Source organism: Prenolepis imparis, unplaced genomic scaffold (assembly GCF_030444845.1).
Source record: "Prenolepis imparis isolate NDT839.2.m4 unplaced genomic scaffold, iyPreImpa1.0 SCAF_7, whole genome shotgun sequence".
NCBI classification, from domain to species: Eukaryota; Metazoa; Arthropoda; class Insecta; order Hymenoptera; family Formicidae; genus Prenolepis; species Prenolepis imparis.
In genome coordinates this window covers 17062870-17080324 of record NW_028141165.1, presented here as the reverse complement: position 1 = coordinate 17080324, position 17455 = coordinate 17062870, and the positions used below count along the sequence as shown (strand labels likewise).

At 35.6% G+C, this 17455-nt stretch overlaps 1 protein-coding gene across 1 annotated transcript; it reads left to right on the top strand.

The window, feature by feature from the left end:
- Nucleotides 1–3547: 3547 nt before the first annotated feature.
- On the top strand, nt 3548–6399 carry LOC145938657 (uncharacterized). The gene is made up of 4 exons (XM_083042425.1): nt 3548–3620; nt 4023–5035; nt 5813–6158; nt 6251–6399. The coding sequence occupies exons 1-4, from the start codon at nt 3548–3550 to the stop codon at nt 6397–6399; spliced, it is 1581 nt and encodes a 526-aa protein (XP_082898551.1).
- Nucleotides 6400–17455: the final 11056 nt, after the last annotated feature.

Sequence of the window (17455 nt, the reverse complement as noted above, 5' to 3'; positions counted from 1 at the left end):
GAGAACAGTAGAGAAAGTGGGGGAAAAATGGAAAGTAAAGGAAAAGAGAGGATGGTGGGATACAGATCGTAAGAAAGAAAAGGAAAAGGTTAGAAAGGAGCTGAGGAAATGGAGAAAGGAAGGGGGGAGTAAGGAGATATATAGAGAGGAGAAAAGGAGATATAGAAAATTATGTGAGGAAAAGAAAAAGGAGGAAATGGAGAAATGGGAAAGAGAGGTGAAGGAAGCAAGAACAGAAAGGCAGGTATGGAGAATTGTTAACAGGGAAAGGAAAAAGAAAAAGAGAATTAATGAAGAAATAGAAATGGAAGAATGGGATAGATACTTTAGAGAGTTACTAGGGGGAATAGAATGGCGAGTAGTAAGGGGATTAGAGGGGAATTTAAAAGAAGAGGAGGAAGAAGAAATAGGGATGGGAGAGATTAAGAAGGCAATAGGGAAATTAAAGGATGGTAAAGCGATGGGAGGGGATGGAATTCCAAATGAAGTATGGAGGTATGGAGGGAAGGAGATAGAAAACTGGATATGGAAAATATGTAATAGGATGTGGAAAGGAGAAGGATGGCCAAAGGAATGGAGGGAAGGGGTAGTAGTTCCAATCATAAAGAAGGGAGAGGGAGAAAGAGTAAATGATTACAGAGGGGTGACGTTGACACAGACGGCATATAAAATATATACGGCAGTATTAGCAGAGAGATTAGAGTTAGAAGTAGAAGAGAAGGGATTGTTGCCACCGAGTCAAACGGGTTTTAGAAAAGGGGTAATAGATAACATTTATGTTTTAAATTATTTGATTAATAGAAGGGTAAGAGGAGGGAAAGGGTTAGTTGCAATGTTTTTGGATTTGAAGGCAGCTTTCGACTCGGTGGATAGAAAGGTGTTGATAGATTCGATGAGGGAGAGGGGAGTGAGAGAAGGTTTAGTTAAAAGATGTGAGGAAGTACTAAGAGAAACAGTAAGCAAAGTGAGAGTGGATGGGAAAGAAGGAGAGAGATTTTGGACAGTAAGAGGGGTGAGACAGGGATGTCCGTTGAGTCCGAGTTTATTTACAATGATGTTGGCAGATGTGGATGATGAACTGAAAAAGGGGGGATGGGGAGGGGTGAAATTAGGAAATAGGAAGGTTTACACATTAGCATATGCGGATGATTTAGTAATAATGGCAGAAGATGAAGAGGGGATGAAGGGAATGATTAGCAAGATGGAGAAGTATATAGAGAAAAAAGGATTTACGTTAAATGTAGAGAAGTCTAAGATAATGAGATGTAGGAAAGGGAGAGGAAGATGGAAAAAGGTTAACTGGTATTGGAAGGGGAAGAAAATGGAGGAGGTGAGGGAATTTACATATCTAGAATACAAAATAAAATTTAACGGAGATCAAAATGGGCATGTAAGAGAAAGGGTAAAGAAAGGGGCAAAATTGTTAGGTCAAGCATGGGGGATAGGAAAAAGGATTGGGGAAGGAGAATATGGTTATTCGATAGGCTAATATGGTCGGTGATTGGTTTTGGAGTGGAGATTTGGGGATGGAAGGAAAGAAAAGAGATAGAAAGAATACAAGAAAGATATTTGAAATGGGTATTAGGAGTAGGTAGATGTACACCGAGATATATGGTGAGAGAAGAGCTTCAGAGGGATATGCTAAAAGGAAGAGCAGGAATGAGAGCATGGAACTATGAAAGGAAATTGGAGGAAGGTAAAGGAGGAGAGCTAGCGAGGGAATGCTGGGAAGAAATAAAAAGAAAAATGAGGAGAGGAAAAGTCATGAAAGGATGGGAGGAAGAAAGGAAACAGTTTATAGAGGAAAGGGGATGGAAGGTAGAGGAAATATTAGAGTTGATGGAAAAAGGGAAATTAAAAGGGGAAGACATATATGAAAGGGAGAGGAAGATACAGAGGGAGGAAAGATGGAGAAAGATAAGGGAATCAAAATATAATAGATGGTACAGGATGATAAAGGGAGAAGGAATTCCAAAATACTTAAAGAAAGGATGAGGGGAGAGTAGATGGCAAAGGGTACCAAAATTTAGGCTAGGAAATGGGATGAGGGGAGGGAGATATTGGGAAGAAGAAGAAAGAAGGAAATGTAGGATATGCGGAAGAGTAGAGGAGATATGGGAACATGTATGGGAAGAGTGTACAGGATGGGGAAGGGAGGGTACATGGCAGGAGAAAATAATGGAAGTATTAGGTGAGGATGGGTTGGGAGAGGGGTGGATGAGGGATTTAGAGAATTTGAGAGGGGAGGGAGGGAAGGAGAGCGAGAATGGGAATGAGGATGAGGAAGAATGAGAAGAATGAGTGAAATGGATAAGAAGAAAAGTTTGTAAACGGAAACGGAAGTCCGAATAGGATAGATAGGATAGAATAAGATAGAAGCGTATGTGTGTGTGTAGGTAGGGTAGGTAGATTATAAGTAGATTAAGTTAGGATAAGTTAGATTTATAAGTTGCGAAAAATTTGTACTTGGATAAATGTAAAAATGTAAAAATGTAATTTGTAAAAGGAGAAAATGTAACCCTTAGGGGAAATCATAAATAAATATTATTATTATATATATATGTGGCGTGCACATACGCGCAAGGGCAAAAGATTTATTGGCGCCCGAAACCACTCGAATGCCGAACGCGCGATCGATGCGTAGCATTTTCCACATATGCTTCTAGACCCGACGTTCTTCGCACGAAAAGTGTTCGTCCCTTTTGTCTAGACTTTTTCCTCTTTATTATTACGACTCTCTCTCTTGTCGCTTAAAAATGTAAGCGGAGAGACCAAAAACACTCTGGCTTGGGCTTTCGTCTCGATCGGACGAAAGAGCACGACGGCCAACGTCCGCGCGATTGTCTCGTTCAATTATTTCTTTTCGTGTGAAAAAGTATCTTGAAATAAACATTAGGGTGTAGGGAAACTGCGTGAGTTTTATTCCTCCACGTCACCACCTCAAATTGGTGACCCCGACGTGATTCGTGTGCAAAGAGGTGGACGTGTGCATAAGGAAACATATCCCTCGAAGAAAAAAAGGAGCTTGCGCAATGTCGCTTCCTGCGGATAACACAGCCCGCGGCTCGGACGTCAATAACGAGAGCGAAAATATCAATGTAGTAAGCCAGAATAATCTGCGTATCCCGCAATTTTGGCCGCAGAAAATCGTCCTGTGGTTCCGGTTTTTGGAGGCGCAGTTCGCATCTGCCCGAATTACGAAAGATGAGGCGATATTCAACGTGGTCATTGCGAATCTCGGGGAAAAATATATCGAGAAAGTAGAAGATATAGTCATGGACTGCCAGCAAGCGGGCAGTACGAACACCTTAAAAAGGAGGTCATCAAGAGGCTTACCGAATCAGATAGTTCGCGAGTGCGGAAATTACTGGAAAGCGAAGAAATCGGCGATCGAACACCTTCTCAATTTTTCCGCGACTTGAGGAAACTCACGACCCCGTCGATCCCAAATGATTTTGTTCTGACTCTGTGGAAGAACCGCTTGCCAGCGAGAACCCAGCGAGTTTTGGCAGCCTCCGCGGACACGAACGTCACCGCTATAATCGAAATGGCTGATCGAATTCACGAGATCAAACCGGAGCAAGGTCGAATCGCGGCTGTAACGAAAGACAACGATCTAAGTGAAATGCGCGCAGCATTCGAACAACTGACATTAAAAATTGACGATTGAAAAGACTCAACGGCGTTTCTTTTCGCGATCGCGTGGACACGATCGATCTCGCAGTCGATCTCGCGGCAAAAATGCGACGCCGCCGCGTTAGAGTGATAGCGAGGGGATATGCTACCACCAGCAGTTCCAGAAGAACGCGACTAAGTGCCGACCCCCGTGTAACTGGAACGCGGGAAACGAGAAGAGCCGTCCGTGAACGCGGCACTCGACGACGGTTCCGTGTCTCGCCGCATTTTTGTAACCGATAGGAAGACGAAAATTTCCTTCCTCGTGGACACCGGGGCTGATGTGTGCGTGTATCCTCGTAATAGATTACGCGATACAAAAAAATGCGAGTACGAACTTTTTGCAGCCAACGGGACGCGAATCGCGACTTACGGTACAATCGCGGTAAGTTTAGATCTTTCGCTTCGCCGAAACTTCAAGTGGCGTTTCGTAATCGCCGACGTGAGCGCACCCATCATTGGAATGGATTTCCTGTGCCATTATGGACTACTCATAGATCCACGAAACAAACGTTTGGTCGATTCGATTACGAGTCTATCGATGACCGGATATTCGGCTAACGCGCAAGTTGCCATCATCAAAACGGTTTTTGGAGGGTCGGTGTATCATCAGCTTCTGGCTGAATACCCCGAACTTACTCGACCGCCGGTGTTTAGGAGGGAGACGGTAAAACATAACGTAAAGCACTACATCAAGACAACGCCAGGGCCGCCAGTTTACAGCAAACCCCGTCGCCTCGCCCCGGATCGTTTCAGGGAAGCTAAGGCCGAATTCGACTTCATGATCGAGCAAGGTGTTGTTCGACCTTCGAAGAGTCCTTGGGCGTCCCCATTACACGTCGTGCCGAAGAAAGACTACGCAATAGGAGCAGCTTTGCAACAACTCGCAGATAACGAATGGCGACCTTTAGGTTTCTTCACTAAACCTTTATCTCCTTCGCAGCGAAAATATAGCGCGTATGATCGCGAACTGCTCGCTATGTACAGCGCAGTTAAACGTTTTAGACACGCCGTGGAAGGTAGAGATTTTATTGTTTTTACAGATCATAAACCGCTCACTTTCGCGTTCAATCAAAATTTAGACAAGTGTTCGCCTCGTCAATTCCGCTATCTCGATTATATTGGACAATTTACAACGGATATCCGACATATTAAAGGTTTTGACAACAATGTAGCCGATGCGTTATTTCGCGTTGAAGCAATTTCTAAAGCCGTCGACCATCAAATCCTCGGATCCGCGCAAGAAAACGACAGCGAGTTACGTGAAATTCTAGGATCCGAAACAAGTGTGTTGAAGCTCAAGAAAATACATTTCCCCGAAGATAATACAGATATTTTTTGCGACATAACCGGCGGCACCGTAAGGCCATATGTGTCAAAACCCCTACGGCGTAACATATTTAACTCGTTGCATGGACTTTCATACCCAGGTATACGAGCTACGCAGAAACTCGTAACAAAACGTTTTATTTGGCCCTCAATTAACAAAGACTGTAGAAACTGGGCGCGACAATGCATTTCTTGCCAACGCTGTATGTGCACGATTAAACTAGGAACCGGCAGGAGAATCACGTCGACTTTTCTCAGTGTAATTAGAGACTATATTTTTCTCCAAGATTATATGGGGGACAACAATAACTTACAATAAACACAAACTTATTAACCACTGTATTATTTCGTGATCCGAAAGCAGTGGACGGACGCTCACGGCAGACGAGCGATCTGATGTTTCGTGAGGTATCGCGAAAGAAAAATCACAAGACTTATTCCGGCTTGACAGTCGTTGGCGCGCTTGCTTGGCGAGAGTGTCTCAGTGGTTGTTTTTGCGGAGTTTATATACAATCTTATTTCTAGAAGGATCGAGGTTGTCCGATTGTGTTCTGTTTTGGAAAAGGTTGACAGCTCCTTTGTCTCACGTTATAATTCTCCGCTCAACCGACCGCTGCCTGTTTATTTTTCGAGAGAGTCGCGCGCCTAAGAGTCGCGCGCATCGAGTCGAAGACATCCCGCGGTCCGGTGAGGCGCGGGACGAGAGGGGTCCTGCTGCCGCGCGCTATTCCTACATGCTCGACTTTAGGCTGGGGACTTTACTTCCTTTATCTTATAATTTTAATGGCGCAGTCTTGAACACTGTAAGATCACGAGACATGTGTCTTCACCCGTTAAAGATTTTGGAAATTTAGCCGGCCGATTCGAACACGTGCATATAGATCTTATTGTTATGCCATACTCTCAAGGATACAAATATTGTCTCACGTGCACCGTTTCTCTCGTTGGCCTGAAGCTACTCCTATCGCCAACATGGAAGCACCAATCGTGGCTTTTATCTCTACATGGATTGCTCGTTTTGCGGCGTTGCGGCGTACCATTGAGAATCACTTCCGATCAAGGACGCCAATTCGAATCCGATCTATTCAGAGAAGTATGTAGACTGCTGGGCATCAAACACATAAGAACGACAGCCTATCACCCCGAAGCAAACGGTATGGAGAGAGACTACACCGCCAATTAAAAGCAGCAATAAAATGCCACGACACAGACGATTGGATCGAGATCTTGCCCATCGTCCTTTTAGATATACGGACAGCCATTAAAGATGATTTGAAAGCAACGGCAGCCGAAATGATTTACGGGACAGGAATCCGTCTACCGGCGGAATTCTTCTTACCTAGCAACCAAGAGGCAAATTCAGATTTCGTCGCGCGTCTGAAGAAACGCCAATGACATCAAGCCAAGCCCTATTATACGACATGGCACCAAGCGAACTTTTATATTCAAAGAACTCCTGTCGTCACCATACCTATTTCTCCGCCACGACGCAATGAGAGGACCGCTTCAACCACCTTATGATGGACCATATGAGGTAGTCGAACGAGATGACAAAAATGTGGTAATTAAAGTTAAAAATCAGAAGGTAAGAGTTTCTAACGATCGACTTAAGCCCGCGTTCGTATCCGAAGATCTAGAACAGCAGTATGAAGATCGCGAAAACAACATTCGTGAAGAAATTATCGTAGCCGAACCTCAAGTGACGCAAAACCCAAGCGAGAATCGTGGAACTCGATTTACGTCACGATCAGGTAGATCGATCCGTTTCCCCGAGCGATTACAAGCCAGATTTAATTAATCCCGCGTTATATATTTAAATTTATCGTTAGTACATAAGCAACTTGTAATCGTATTATTTAGTTTAAAAAAAAAAAAAAAAAAAAAGATTTTAAGTATTACCTTTCCTGGTAGTTATTATACATAACGACGTCGCGCCAAAAGGGTCGAACAATAATTTATTATTTCTTTTCACGAGCGTTGTCACTGGTAAGGGGGTACTGTGGCGTGCACATACGCGCAAGGGCAAAAGATTTATTGGCGCCCGAAACCATTCGAATGCCGAACGCGCCGACCGATGCGTAGCATTTTCCACATATGCTTCTAGACCCGACGTTCTTCGCACGAAAAGTGTTCGTCCCTTTTGTCTAGACCTTTTCCTCTTTATTATTACGACTCTCTCTCTCTTGTCGCTTAAAAATGTAAGTGGAGAGACCAAAAACACTCTGGCTTGGGCTTTCGTCTCGATCGGACGAAAGAGCACGACGGCCAACGTCTGCGCGATTGTCTCGTCCAATTATTTCTTTTCGTGTGAAAAAGTATCTTGAAATAAACATTAGGGAAACTGCGTGAGTTTTATTCCTCCACGTCACCACCTCATATATATATATATATATATATATATATATATATTATAGGTAGTTATTTACTATATACATATATTATACATCTATATAAAAAGCATATTTCGGGACATCCTCCATTTATTTGTTTAATTAATGCAATGACACCTCACGAACAATATATAATTCGAAATTTTATTTATAGAGCAATAAACAAAAAGATATTGATAATTTTGTAGTCACTGTATATTTTGAGATTTTTTGAACAAAGGCATTGATTGGGGACTGTCCTCAAATTATGCAATCGATATACGAAAGTGTCCTCAAATTAAACATTTTGCCTCAATATTTTTAATGTACAATATATTTCATATCTGTAAAATATAAAATTTTATCTTAATGTTTCTCAAGCATATTTAACAGTTTAAATGCTAATTTCTTTTGTTGAACTTATTTTTTTATTCTACGTTTCTTAAAAAAAATAATGTATGAATTATTACTTTAAATTCATCTTTCGAGACATTTTTTATAATTAAATATTATTTTATATATATTTAAAATATATATATACATATATCATGAAAAAAATTTACATTAATATTTTTCATAAAAGCCGTTTTTAAAGCATTTATTGGATGTAAATGTAGAGTCTTAAATTATACATTTAGATAAATATTATATATACACATGTTCTAATTGTTCTAATTATTTATAACTCATATTTTTAATTTTTCTTTGAAGAAAGTAGATTAAGAAATAAGTTAAACACAAAAATTAATACTTAAGGGGATCCCCGAGCGAACGGCGAACTCTGACAAAATAGCAGCGCCACTATTTTGGAATTAAAAATATTTGTAATTACCGACTGATTATCAAATGGTAATTACTGACATTTTAAATTCCACATTATCGATTATCTCAGGTCAAACATGTATTAAAAATCGATGTATACATTGCATATGTGAAGTCATTTTATGCTACGTCCACATAGATTTGAACGTAAATATGCATCGGCAATATACATGCATTTTTTGGATATTATTATATATATATATATATATATATATATATATATATAGTGTATATAAGATAATATATAATCAGATTATAATAAGACTAGCGTTTCGGACCGCGCTTCGCGCGGTCCTCAAAGCTTTTATAATTCGGACCGCGCTTCGCTCGGTTCTCATAAAGCCTTTATAAAACCTGATTTAACACAAAAGATTAATTGTTCTGTCTGTATTACCGCGAACTACTTCCATATTTTTGGATCGATTTTCACGAAATTTATATCAAATGTTGCAAATTTTTCGAAGATGACTACTATTATTTTTTTTTCACTCCCTGATATTGTATTTTGCGTCTTGTTTTGCATAAACTTAAATATTTATAATTAAAATTTTGTTTGCTTATATTAATTTTTTTTGTTATTTTAATTTCCACACAATTTAATATGTTTTAAATCTGAAACATTAGTTTAGTAAATATATATACATACAAATTTTAATTTTTTTTATTATTTAATTATTATACCTATTTTTTTTCCTTACTCAAATATTTTTTGATTACGTCTAATGTACCCACCGCTAACCCGCTATTATTAGCTCTCATACAATTTCATAATTCTTCAATTTACAAAATTTCTCTGTATATTACATTTTTTGTAAAACATTTTTCACTTCCTTCAATTAGATGTCCTTGATTGCTAAATTCATCAATCTTAATTTTTACACTTTCCCTTTTGGTTGCTCTAGAAAATGCCACATAAAGTTGACCATGAGCAAATACAGGATGTGGCAAATAAATCCCAATTTTTTCTAAACTCTGTCCTTGTGATTTATTTATTGTCATAGCAAATGATACTCGAAAAGAAAACTGTCTTCGTTTAAATTTAAATGGCAATTCCAAATCACTTGTAATTAAATCTATCCTTGGAATGATGACAATCTCTCCTCGAGCAGGACCAGTTAGAACCTCCGCATAAATTAGATTATTTTTCAAATTAGTTACAATAAATCTTGTTCCATTACAAAGTCCTTTCTTAGTATTTAAATTTCTTAATAGGGTTATTATAGCACTGACTTTTATTTTAAGTCGATGAACTGGCATTCCAGAAGGTGTCAGAGAGTTTAAAAACTCAGTTGGAAAATTTAATTGCTCCTGTGGATCATCACTTACAATAAAGTCAATTGAGAGATATTCCTTTTCCTCTCCTTCCATTTGACAAAGGATTTCGTCATTAATTTTAAAAGTATCCTCATTTTTAGGACAAAGTATCGCTCGATCTGGATTTTCTCTAATCCGTTCCATGGTGATTCTATCACCAAAAATCTCATTAATAAGAGATTCTTTTGATATAAAATCTTTGGGGATTTCAATTGTATCGAGATGTAGTCCATCCGTATTTGATAATTTACCATCTCCGAGTTGCATTAGCCAATTTGAAAATTCTTTTTCTTCCGCAGTTCTCATATTTTGCTGTAATTTAACTTGAGTTACGTTCCTCCATATAGGATTGTATTTTACAGTCGATTCAATTATAGCTGCTTTTTGTGCATGAGGCACTACTGGGAGATTTTGTCTGAAATCTCCCGCAAATAAAATTACTTTTCCTCCAAATTGTCGAGGATTCTTCATCAAATCCTTTAAAAGTTTATCAACTGCTGTTAAAGCATGTCCAACAGTCATGCTCACTTCATCCCATATGATTAATTTGGCATTAATCAATTCTCGTGCACCTTGAGAATTTCCTCTAATATTTGATTTAGCTCCATCATCAATTGGGATTGAAAGCTTAAACAGAGAGTGATAAGTTCTTCCTCCTTTCAGAAGTGTGGCTGCAATTCCAGTTGAAGCACATGGAAGAATTATTTCGTTTCTTCCTCGAATAACACTTAAAAATGTGTTAAATAGGTATGTTTTACCACTTCCTGCAAACCCGTCAATAAAAAATAACCTCTGAGGTTCATTTTCATTTTCAATTGCTCGCATGACTATATCGTACACGTGCTTTTGCTCAGCATTTAGTGTCGATAATAAATAATCACCACGTATTCTTTCTTCATCCACATTATACTCTGTTACGTAAATATTTACTGGAGTTGGATTTGGCAATTGGAAGTTCTCACAGCTACTTCCATTATTTATCAGAATTCCTTGTATATGGTTTAAAGCCATATTTTCAGGATTTACAACATTGTTATGTACAAAGTCCTCAATCATTAAATCTTTATATTTATTCCAAATAGTTGGTACATCTGTTGGAGTTCCAAAGATGCAAATATAAGCAAATAATTCTCGAAGTTGTGCAGGCATATTCGATTCTGTTGCTTCTTCCAGCGTTTTTCCCCAAAGATTATCAGCTTCTACCAAGTTTTTTGCAATTGCTGCATCTTTAAATGTATTATAAAGAACTCCATTTACAGTTCTCAAATCTTCAAAACATTTAGCTCCAATCACATGTAGTAGAAGAAGACGGAGATAAAATCTCTCAATATCTTTTATGCTTACTGTATAGAGTCTTGAAATTATTTTTTCACCACCTTTTTTGCGTGGCTTCCACTTAGTTTCTTTTTTATCATACATAATGATAAGGAATATCTGTGTAAATAAAATTCACTGCATTTTCATCAGATTGATTTAATTTGAACCATGCAGTCAGCGTAGTATCTCGAATGAGCTCTCTCTGAGCAGCTTGCTCTTCATTTCCTGCTCGAAAATAAACCATTTGACGATTAGGCAAATGAACTGCCAATCTGATTACTATATGAGACCTCATAAACAGATCGTATCCGTTCAGTCTCCACATTGCTTCTGGAGCACTAATATATCTTGCATCCAGGAATGAGTTAATTTCATCTATTTTAATTAGCCTTGTGCCATCTCGTGCTTGCACTTCAATCGCAGCACAGTCAAATCCTTTATGAATATATTTATATAAGTATTTTACGCTCTTCACCGATAAACATATTTCCAAATTGATATGTCGATCATATTTCATGATTAAATATGGTGAATATGGCACCACCCATCGATTATCAACTTCTTTGCCTCTAACGATGTATTTTTTACCAAAATTCCTTCGTTGATACATAGGATATCCATTCACATTAGCATTAGTTTCTTCACGAAACTCTTTTGGAAAACCTTTTGAACATTTTCCATCGTCTCCAGTGCAAGGATATCTGTGGGAGGAATCTCCACAAGGACCATGAATCATGTGCTTCAAAATTTTTACATTAAGTTCTGAATATCTTTCTTCATCAGGGATTTCAGCCCATACCATCATGTCAATAACTTCTTGAAGTCGGGGCTTATCTTCATCACTCAACATTGCAAGTAAATGCAAATGTGGAAGTCCTCTTTTTTGAAATTCAATCACACCTGCATAAGCAATAATATTTCCAAAAATTTTATTATGAATTAGATCATTTAAAATCTCTTTGATATCCAAGTTAAATGTTTTAGCGACCAAATCTGGTCGAAATTCTATTAAACATCCATCAAGATTATCCTTAATTTCTGGGCATTGAGGATTGCAAGTCATTGTAAGAAAAATATCTGGTTTACCAAACTTTCTTACCAAAGACATAGCATCTTGATACCTTTCTTGCATGTTTCTTGGACTGCCCATAAATGAAGATGTTAATATCACAGGTATACCAGCTGTAATTCCTTCATTTTGTGCTCGATTATCTAGGTGATCCATTAATCCCGAATAAAGTTCTGCTCTTAATTGAGGTTGATTTAATTTAATATAATTAAGCCTATTTGCTTCAGTTTTCATATAGGCATCAAGTATAAATTGACATCTCAATTTGCCTGCCTTTTTAAATTGACTAAATTCTAATCTTGGTGCTAACAGGTGACCATAATAATCCATTTGAGTTACTTTGAATTCTGGATATTTAGAATTATATGATTTAAGTTCTGAATGCCATCCATCGTTACCATATGGATATAACAAAGGATAACACATTGGGTCACACCTTTTGTCTAGAATTGATATTTGTTGAACATCGTTCGAATTTTTATTATAAATCCGAACGTCTCTTTCAAATGGAGGCTCACCATCTACATTCTTAAAGACCACAGCTATTTCATTTGCTTGTGGAGCATTGTATCTTCTTTGATCTTGTTGAGGATTTTTTCTAAAGGACAACATTAAATTTATGGTTTTATTTCCTATCGGATTAAGATCTTGTTCAACTTGACGCATCATCTTGAATGTTTTTGCAAATTCATTGCATTGAACCATAAAACTTGACAACTCTTTCATTATTTCTGAATCACACTCCTTATTAGCTTTGTTATTCATTCTATGATTTACAGCTTCTTCTGTATCTAAAAAGTAAAGCTGTGCAAATCGCGGAGCTTGCCCATCCGCTGGGCGCATTGCTGTTGAAGTTAAATGATGATATTGCCCATGAATCTTTAAGCAATAAGGAGCATTGTTCACAACATCCAATGGATTTCTATTTCCCGGCGCACCCATTGAAGCCATAGCTAAAGCACTATTATATGAACGAATATTATTTAAGAAATTTTTTGAAGCAAAATCATTTCCAATGTATAATTTTTTTATAAAATCAGGACAATTTATTGGCTTTAATTTAAGCTTGCCTTTTTGACAACAATATGTGAATTTTCCATCTTTAGATTTTTCACATGCAAAGTTTAATGATTTGCAAAATTGGCATTCTACATTCATTTGCCCAAGTGTATGAACTGGTACATTTATTTCATCGTCCTTGGCAATTAACGCAATGTGATAATTTAATTGTCTAGCTTTGTGCCTTCCCTGAGCATGTCTCTGGGCATCACTTTCGAGTCGCTTAGTCTTTTTGTCATTATTTTCATCATTCCTTTGCTGAGCATGTCTCTGAGCATCAGCTTCGAGTCTTTGAAACCTTGTGTCATTATTTTCATCGGCCCTCTGCTGAGCATGTCTCTGAGCATCAGCTTCGAGTCGTTGAAACCTTTCTTCCGAACTCTCAATTTTTCGCCTTTGTCGTGAGCGCCTACCATCGCGACTCACTATATACAAATTTCCGCGTTTTCTCTTTTGAGGCATAATTATCTGCGTCGTACCGTATATACGTAGATATATTACATTAAATATTATATAACAATACGTAATTTTAATATATATTTAATAAATAATTTAAATTATCTTATGAAGCTTATAAAGCAATAATATAGTTCAAATTTAATGTGATTTAATATAAATAAATAACTGATTGATTAATCCTAAGTTAAATTTAAATTTTTTCAAATATTGCATAATTTTACATAAAAAAATAATTATATCTATAGATATTATATAGATATTATATAAATAAGTACCGTTTGTCTTTCAGTATGACTGCGAACTATTTATTCATTAATTTATTGATTTTCTTGAATTATCTTTTCTTTCTCGTACTTATTCTGCTTTATATTAATTTTTTATATAGGAGCAAAGCAGCCTTTTTTTATAAGCGCACAGCAGCACTGTATCTGTAGATTACATCCGTTTTCTTACAGGCGCACAGCAACCTTTTTTTATAGGCGCACAGCAGCCTTTTTTTACAGGCGCAAAGCAGCCTTTTTTACAGGCGCATAGCAGCCTTTTTAACAGGCGCACAGCGGCCTTTTTAACAGGCGCACAGCAGCCTTTTTTTATAGGCGCACAGCAGCCTTATTTTATATTCTCACAGCAGCCTTTTTTTATAGGCGCACAGCAGCCTTTTTGTATAATTTAATTTAATTTAGAATATCTGATAAAGGCGCACAGCAGCCTTTTTTATAAGCGTACAGCAACCTTTTTGTATATAATTTAATTTATTTTCGAATATCTGATATTTTTTTTAAAGACGTACAGTAGCCTTTTTGTATAATTTAATTTATTTTTGAATATCTGATAATTTTTTTTATATAACAAAAATTTAATAAAAGTGTAATTATTAAAAAATATTAATTACAAATATTTATACACATTTATGCAATACACATTTATACAAAATATCTATATATAACTATGTAAATAATGTACCGTCTCTCCTTTCACTCTCCTTCTTCAACGTTATAACTTCGTCTATTACTATAATAACTCTTCTTTCTTAAATTTTTACGCCTTTTACTTTTTCTTCTCCTCCTTTAATATGCTGATTTCATTTATTATAACGTTTTCTATTTCATTCCATCTATCCATGATGACATTTAACGTGATTTAAAGTGAAACCAGCAACTTACAACCAACAGTTAATTTTTGAAAAATGTGTACGTGTGTTTGTATGTGTGTTTAATTTTGATCCCCAATATTTTTATTATACGCATATATCTTCAACTTTTTCTTTTTGAGCTAATATCCGACGTATCGTTGATAACGACATATCGTATATAATAAAATAATAAAAAAAATGTTTAAAGAGACAAAAAGGAGCAGTGAAAATTCTTGCAATTCAAGTCAGCATAATGTAAGTTTAAATTTTCTAGAAATAGAATGAGAGAGAGAAAGGAATTACAGAATGAAATAGAGAGAATGAGATAAAATGAAAGAATGAGAGATAAAATTTAGAATTTGATATTCAATTTGCAACGAAGAAAGAATTTGCTTAAAACTTGTGAGCGCCCAAAACGAATGTAGCCTAAGAGAGAGAGAAAGAGAGAGAGAGTGAGAGAGAGAGTGAGTGAGAGGCAGAAAATTAGGTTAAGAGATAAAAAAAGGTGTGTGTATGTGTGTGTGTGTGTGTGTGTGTTTGTTTGTGTGTGTGTGCGTGTTTGATAGAGAGAGAGAGAGAGAGAGAGAGAGAGAGAGAGAGCAGAGAGAGAGAGAGAGAGAGAGAGAGAGAGAGAGAGAGAGAGAGAGAGAGAGAGAGAGAGAGAGAGAGAGAGAGAGAGAGAGAGAGAGAGAGAGAAGTCTGGATTATTAATCTAATATATATCTTTTTTTTAGGTTGACATCATTACTGGAGATGCTCTTACTGCCGAAAATGATTTATTAAAAATGAAACTGCAAGAGTTGCAGCATCAACTGGCCGATGCTTTGGCCAAGCAACCACCACTACAGACTGTGGTTAACAATTCACAGCCTGCAGTGGTGGATGCTGAAAATGAACAGCCTGACGATCCACAGCCTGATAATCCTCAGCCTAACAATACACAGCCTGCAGAAATACCACGAAATGAAATTGATGGAAAGGATTCATTTCAATGTAATTATAATAATAATATTATAAATAAATAAAATTAAATATTAAATAATATATATATTTATATAGATAAATTTTATATATAGATAAATTTTATATATCTTTTTTTACAGTGAAAAAAAAAACCGCGATGGGCAAGAGCAGGAAGAGGCCGAATCCGTGGACGCGGACGTGGCCGTGGACGCGGAAATAAAACCATTATAAATTACATAAATATGTGAACGCTATAACTCTTGTACTTACGTTAATAATAAATCATTTTCGGCACTAAGAGCATCTTCACTATTTATGTAATTCTAAAAATAAATCTATTATTAGATTAATAATCCAGATTTCTCTCTCTCTCTCTCTCTCTCTCTCTCTCTCTCTCTCTCTCTCTCTCTCTCTCTCTCTCTCTCTCTCTAACACACACACACACAACACGCACGCACACACAACACGCACGCACATGCACACACACACACACACACAAACTATCTCTTTCTTTCTTAACCTCATTCTCTCTCTTTATATCTATATATTTGATATTTTTTATTGTACACGTACGTGCGTTTATAATTTATGTATGAAATATTTTTTACAAATTTCAAATTGTTTATATCTTTTTGATAAATATATTTATACATATAAATTAAATACACATATAGAGAGTAAATACACATATAGATATATATATATATATATATAAATAATCTTATAAAAATTTTTTTTTTAATCACATTAATTTTTTATGTTTCTTCTTCTTATTATCATCGTTGTCATCTTTACGCTTATTATTTTCTTTTTTATTCTCCTTTTTACATTCTTTCTTCTTATACTCCATTTGTTTTTCAAATTCAATCATTGCATTAATTAATAAATGATCTAGTCCATCTTCTAATACTGAAATTTTTTAATTATAAATTAAATTAGTTTATATGATTATTAATAATAATTTTAAAAATTATATATTGATATTAAAAATAATAGAAATTATCTATAGATATTACTAATAATAAAAAGATTAAAATAATGATATTAAAATTAATAGAAATAAGAATATAAATTTATAATTGTTTTTAAATTATATATTTTATTGTATTTTTATTAATTTTATATGTAGATATTAATTTAAAAACAATGTTTAAAAAATATTCATATAGATATACAATAGCTAGATTAGCGATATACAATAGCTAGTAAATTATTCACACAGATGTAAAATAGTTAGATTAGTAAATGTTATAATTATTAAAAATTTATTAAAATTTAAATTAATAAATTTAGTAAATTATTCACACAGATCTAAATTAGTTAGATTAGTAATGATAAAATAATTATTAAAAATTTATTAAAATTTAAATAAATAATTTTTTTGTCAAAAATTTATTATTTTTTACTATTTACCATTTTTAAATTCCATAATTTCTTTATCCATTTCGCTTTGTCCAGTTGTTTCTTCGATTGTAATACTTTTCATTTCATCTCCATTATTTTCATTTATTATTGCATTTTCACTTTCATTGGATTTATTTATTAATAAATAATCAAGCTCATCTTGATTATTTATTAATAAATAATCAAGCTCATCTTGAAGTACTGCAATTTTTTAAACAATAAAGTATGTGTGTACAATTACATTAAATAAAATTATTTTTTATAAATTAACTAATTAATTATTTTTTAATATTTACCATTTTCATATTCGTCGCCTTGGCTAATGCTATTATTTTCATTCATTACATTCTCACATTCTCTAACTATTTCACTCTGTTTAATGCCATTATTTTCATTCATTATATTCTCACATTTATTTGATTTATTTAATTTTTTATCCATGATAATACTTATTTTATTTTTTAATCAGTCTATTTATTTCATTAAATAAATGACATTTAAAATGTGAAACCAGCAAATAAGTACTCTGCGTTGATACCACTG

Excerpts from the sequence above, each read along its gene's own strand:
- LOC145938657 (XM_083042425.1), top strand. The coding sequence starts at position 3,548 with ATGGCTGATCGAATTCACGAGATCAAACCGGAGCAAGGTCGAATCGCG. Across the intron at positions 3,621-4,022 it reads AACGAAAGACAACGATCTAA|CCAACGGGACGCGAATCGCG; the intron begins GTGAAATGCGCG and ends AACTTTTTGCAG. Across the intron at positions 5,036-5,812 it reads GCGACATAACCGGCGGCACC|ATCACGAGACATGTGTCTTC; the intron begins GTAAGGCCATAT and ends GAACACTGTAAG.